The sequence below is a fragment of the Monodon monoceros genome, unplaced genomic scaffold, assembly GCF_005190385.1.
Source record: "Monodon monoceros isolate NGI ecotype Baffin Bay Population unplaced genomic scaffold, NGI_Narwhal_1 Super_Scaffold_3, whole genome shotgun sequence".
Lineage (NCBI taxonomy): Eukaryota > Metazoa > Chordata > Mammalia > Artiodactyla > Monodontidae > Monodon > Monodon monoceros.
The window spans coordinates 5214325-5220324 of record NW_021703780.1 but is presented as its reverse complement, the minus strand read 5'-3'; the positions used below and the strand labels follow the sequence as shown (position 1 = coordinate 5220324).

The following is a 6000-nucleotide window of genomic DNA, read 5'->3' as shown; positions in this document are numbered from 1 at the left end:
ACCACTCTTCCGTGGACCCCACGTGGGCAAGGGTAGCTAGGAATCCAGGACACTCCTGGTCCAGGGTTTTAGGGAAAATTACATATCTCATCTTAGACATGATGAGCTGCAAGTTATCATTGGGACATGCCAAGTGACGATGGCTGGTAGGCAGTTAGAGAGGGGAGTCTGAAGCTCTGGAAAGATTATGACTAAAGACCTAGATGTGGGAGAAGTCAGGATGGAAACTGAAATCATGGTGGTTGCTGAAATTATCAAGGGAGCCTGTGTAGCATATGGAGGAACTCCAGAGAGCGCATCTCTCAGACGCCCGGGGGAAAGACCTTCAAGGCAAGTGTGGGCAACAGAGTTCAGCGTCTCCAAAGGTTAAGTAGATGGGAACTGGATCCTGTCCTTTGGATCTAGCACAGGCCATGGATGACCCTGAACTACAGTTTCCGTAGAATGATGGGGGCAGAAGCTTGCAACAAAGAGGGGAGAGAAGGAACGATAGCTGGGGGATGTGGGTTGAGCAAGGGTTTCTTAAAATACTAAAGAGACTTGAAGTTGAATACATGCTGATGGGAGGGAACTGCTAGAGACAGGGAGCCTGAAGGTACAGGAGGGAGAGTGGAGAAGCCGCACAGCAAGGCCCTGAAGAAGGTGACAGGGAACACAGGCAAAGGGGGGACACAGCACACTTGGCCATGGACAAGGTGGGAACCTTTCTACTGTAGTAATAAGAAGAAACAGGGAAAAGATGGGTAAGTTTGCAGGCGAGTGCATAGATTTGGTAGCAAAAAACTGAGAGAATTCTTAAACAGTGGCATCGTTTTTTTCCCTAGTAAATTAGATCAAGTGACAGGGTCAGAAATACGGAGACAGTAAAGAAGGTTAGAGATAGCCACGACTGGAAATAGGAGTCTATAGAGATATAAAGACTCAGAGGAAAAGAAAGTATGGAAAATTTTAGAAGGAAATTTTTCTTTTCTTTTTCTTCTATTATTTGAAAAGAAACCAAAATGGTTTTCAGAAAAAAAAAAAGTCATTTTCTAATTTTTGTAACACTCTTAAAGGTATTTACTCATCTTCCCTCCAGCTGGGCATCCCCCCACCCCCACCCCGGGCAGGAAATCTTGTGGTTAGATGGTGGCGAGGCTCTGTGGATGGTTCAGGAATGTAGCCCATGCCCCTCAGCTTTATTTACCCAACAAGGACACGTTCCTTGCTGTGCATGGTCACAGCTGTCCGTGACTTGTCTGTAGGAGGGCAGACCCTCCGTCCTGCCAAACCGCACCAGCCGCCCTCGGAATCCTGGAGGGCGAAAACGTTCCCTTGTGCAGGAAGACCCCTCCTTCCCAGCCTTCTGACCAAAGTGGGAGAGGGGAAGGGGGCGCAGTCTGCCGGGCACTGCAGGGCACTCTGCCCGGGGCTCCCAGCCACCAGGTTGGAAACTGGGAGAAAGGGGGGCCGGGGGGGGGGTCATGCCGGAATAACAGCAGCATGGCTGGGTGACCAGCAAGTCCCAGAGACGCTGCTGCTTCGCCAGCCTTCGAGAAGGGGGAGGAGAAAACGCTGCGGGATGGGGGGAGGAAGCGGGGGGGAGGGTCCTTAGGAAGTTATTTAAGAGCTAAGTTTCCTGTCGTTTAGCCTGTGTCCTTTGGAGGGAGTACTCCAGAGACGCCCAGAGCCAGCCTGCACTGGGACACCTCGGGAGGGGACCGCAGGTAAGCAGCCGCCCCTTCTGCCGGGGCATCCCGAAGCCCTGCGTCCACCTCCTGCCCCTGGGTTTCCGGGCCGATCCGTCAGTTGGTGCCCGGAGTGCGGGGGAGCGGGTATCGGAAGCAGCCCCAGCGGTCCAGTTCCGTTTCGCCCCTTACTCCGCATCTACCCAGCCCCACTTCCGAGCAGGCCTTCTCTCAGGCATCCCACGAAGCTTCCCTAAAGGCGCTGCTGCCTGAAAAGGGCCACCAAGGGGCACCTGGGGTGCTCCCCCAAAGGACAGCCCCACCCCTTTCTTCAGGGGAGCGGATTATGGAGAGAGGATGCAGAAGGTTGCAGAGGGGGGCAGGCAGGGCCAGGTAAGAACACCTGCTTGGCTGGCACTGCGAGTGGTCCAGCTCCGCTCTCCATCGCTGGCACCCCATCTCCCCAGCCGCAGGCAGCCGAACTGGAGCACCTGCCCCAGCCCAGACCTGACAAGAAGGGGGCGCTTCTGCCCACCTGCGCTCACCCAGCCTGGCCTGCACCCGGGCAGCACCTGGGGCGCCCCAGTCTCTGCTTTAATGGTTCTCTCTCCCAACTGGCCACCGCACTGCTCTGTCCAAACATTCCCCTCCGCTAGCAGCCCTGCAGCCCACCCCAGCCACTCCCCACCAGAGGAAGGCTTTTTCCTGCCTTCTCTCTATCCTTAACCCTTCTCTCTCCCCTCCCCCCACCCCTTAACCCACTAGAGCCTGTAAATCTGACCGCAGGTGTTTCTGGATACCCACCCAGACTTTACACTTCCAAATGCTACTGTCTGCTTCCAAGCCCCAGTGCCTTAGGAAGTGGCTCCAGCTGTGCTCCATTTTTGCCCCACACATTTCTGGGACAGTCTACTCCCCTCGCCTCTGTAAGGGCTACTTCTCATCTTCTGAGGGCGCGGAAAACAGCCGAAGAAACAGAGTCGTGACTGGGTAATCCAGGTGATCAAGGGGAAAGCTTCACTGGGGCCAGAAACAAGGTCTCCCTTCATCTGGTCTGTTGGTCAACAAGACCCCGACGGGAGGTGTGGTGATTAAACTGGTTGTTTGTCCATACAAACTCCAAAGGAAGGGGAAGCAGGCTTGGAGCAAGGGCAGTGTTAGCTGACCCAGTAAGTTTAGCGAGCGGGCTATTTACAGCCCTATTTAATATTGCAGTGGCCTCTGCCTCACCTACCCCAAATCTCCCCTCCCTCGTCCCGCCTCCTGTGGTCCTGACTCCAAAGCAGCGACCACCTTCTCACACCCTACCGAGCGAGTTCACTTAAGAGTCTTGGCGGGCTCATCCGTACCCCGCCTAGACTGGAAGCTTTCAATTCAAGCATCCTCCTATTTTGTTCTCCGATGTACCCCAAGTGCCCAGAACGCATAGGGGGGCCGTCGATAAATATTGGCTGGATTAAGTTGCAGACGTGAATGCCTGAGAGGATGCCACTGATCTGGACACAGGTGTATGAGTTTATTCTTATAGTGACGTCGGCCCCATAAGTCTATATAAAATGGGCAGAGGTACCTGCATAGGATAGCAAACGTTTCTTTCAAGAGATTGCCTTTAGGGGGAATGAGAAAAAGACCCTGCTTTCCAAAATCTTTTACATTTTTCATCTTTTCAAATAAGCCCTCTTTCTTCTGCTTTCCATATGTTTTGACAAACACGAAATCTCCCCGAGATCCCTTGGGAACTGTACTCCATCATTAGACTCATCCTTCCTGCCATATCTCAGGGTTCATTTATGCGAAACTCAAAATGTGTTGCTCAAGAGTCATCACAGACAGATGTGTCTCCCTGTTTTTGAGTCCTTATCACAAATGCAACTGGCTTCACTTTCCTTTCTATGCCTCCTTTTCTCCCCCCAAGGAGCCTGTGAGGCTGAGAATGTCGGAGTCCTCGGGGGCCACCTTTGGAGGCAGGAGAGCCGTCCCCCCCAACACCTCCAACGCATCAGAGAATGATCCCCCCACCATGGAGCTTCATGGCCTGGTGCCCCGGGGCTTCAACCTGCAAGGTACAGTCACCTCCTGGGCCGCCACGGCCGGCCTTCCCTGCGGCTCAGCACCCTCTGTCTCCACCGAGCTCCCACAAAAACTGGTCCACTACCAGTCTGGTTTTAAAGAAAGGCCTCCCAAACCCTCTTTTGAGTGGTAAAAGCACCAAAGGCCAGGATTCTTGTCCCAGTTCTGCCACTTAATGGCTTTGTCATCTCAAGGAAGTCACCTCTGCAAAACAAGGGCATTAGCTGAGTCCTCTTCCAGCCCTACTGTTTTGTTTTTAAGAATGTTCTCTAGCTGCAAGTTTCCACTTCCAAAACACTGTGGCTTTTGTGATTGTCTAGCTCACATCTCCTTCCTGCCCCGTCCCCGCATCCATCGCTGTGAGTCTCAGAGCTGGTGAGAGATGCTGGACCCTGACGGTAATGGAGATGGAAGCCCTCTGCTTCTCTCCAGAGCAGGCTGGGGGGCAGGTGAGGCGAGCGACTTCCCCTGCTCTTGTCTCCGCCCATCCGGAGGGACCTGCTCTGGGAGCAGCCGCCAGCCACTGACCTCCACTCAGCCCTGTCAGCTGTGACAGGGCCCAGTTACCAGCAGTGGCTTGGTGACACAGACACCGCTCCCTTGGGCCATGGCAGGGACATTCAGACTCACGTCCCTGAATGGCATCCAGCGGGGAGCACATTTTGTCAGTTGCACACATGTACCCAAACCCACTTTTGCTCCTGAGGGGCTCTGCGTATGCTTCCACTGGGGGGTAAACACCCACTTGTAGGGGTAGGTGCCCACGCTCACCCTGTGGTGTGTGGTTAATCTGCCTTGTCCGAAAGAGACCAGAGGTTGAAAGCAAAGGGAAAGGACAATGTTGATTACGAGCAAACCCAGAAAGTCAGAGAACAGCCTGGGTCTGGTGGGCAAGTTTGACTGTGTTAGTATCATGTCTGGACGGTGTGATATCCAATTGTGAAGACAGAGAGCTATCCAGTACCACCCGTGGGGTACCATCCAAACTGGGAGCAGGGGGCTCACGGAACTGAAGGGCATCTTCGGTTGAGTCGAGGGGCCAAGACAAGGTGTGAACTTGGAGTTCTGAGCTCTGTCCCTACTAGCTGCTGAACTGTCTAAAACGCCACCATTAGAACCACAGAAATGAGTTTTAAAGGACTTGCTAGTCAACTCATCTAAATCCCCATGTTATAGGCTGGGAAATGGAAACCAATGTAAGCACGTGGTGTTCACTCCTTCACTTCTCAGTCTAGGAGTCTTCCTCCCTCCCTTCCTTCCTTCCTTCCTCCCTCCCTTCCTTCCTTCCTTCCTTCCTTCTTTCTTTTTAAATGCAAATAAAATTGGAAAGTGTACAGATGTCAAATTACCAAGCAAGTTATCTTGGTGTATTCAGTTTTCTAGCAAAATTCCCCTCTAGCAGAGAAGACTCTGGGACCCAGGAGAGGGGGGCAAAGTGCTGGAAGAAGTGGGGGGGGAGCAGAAAGAGAAAGGGGCACAGGAGAAATGGGAGGCACCACTGAGGCAGTGAGGTGTAGCAAAGTGTCCCCTGGTCCAGGACTCAAAAGACCCGGGGTCCTGTCCCACATCTGCCATTTGCTCACCCTGGGACCCCCAGAAAGTCATGTAAGTGTTCTGAGCCTGTTTCCCCATCAGCAAAACGGGAGCAATACCTACTTCACAGTTGCCGTGAGGATCAAATGACCAGTGGCTGTGAGAATACCCAATCAATACATGCTCATTGATTCAGAATGTGCCGATTATCATACCTCTGCAAGGTCAGGAACCCACCCAAGGGAACCTTGATTCTAAGGGGAATATGTGCAAGGCTGCAGCCCCCATAGAATTAAAATGGACCAAAATGTTGCCAGTAAGAAAACTGCCAAAGAACTTGAGCAGGTAGGACACTCTTTAAAAATCTGGGATACTGGTTTTTTGGTTACTTATTTTTGGAGGCAGAGGTGGGGAGTTAGTTTGAACTGAATTATTTTGAAAGATCAGTCATTATTTGCTTGGCAGTCATATGTGTCCACAATCCAAGTGACATTCTGGGGTACTTAATACAGGCCCTGGTATAGGAATGTGTGTCCAGTGAAAAATCAATCCCTTGAGAAATTAATGACTCATCAACCCTAGAGTCATTGTAACCTTATTATTATTAACAGGTTCCAGGTTTCTTAAACGCGCATCCATTTCGTAGTTCTCATACGGATGAGCTAAGTGCTACATGCTCTGAAGATAGGACCTCTGAACCCAGGAAGTATAGCAGTAAGTCCCCGATGAG

At 52.1% G+C, this 6000-nt stretch overlaps 1 protein-coding gene across 1 annotated transcript in view; it reads left to right on the top strand.

Annotated features, from left to right (window-relative positions):
* Nucleotides 1-1640: 1640 nt before the first annotated feature.
* The window catches only part of F13A1 (coagulation factor XIII A chain), a 140398-nt gene continuing 136038 nt past the window's right edge, over nt 1641-6000 (top strand). The window contains exons 1-2 of the mRNA XM_029241675.1: nt 1641-1706; nt 3583-3730. Coding sequence (XP_029097508.1) covers nt 3601-3730 — 130 coding nt within the window. The 5' untranslated portion in view covers nt 1641-1706; nt 3583-3600. The remainder of the gene's footprint in view (nt 1707-3582; nt 3731-6000) is intronic.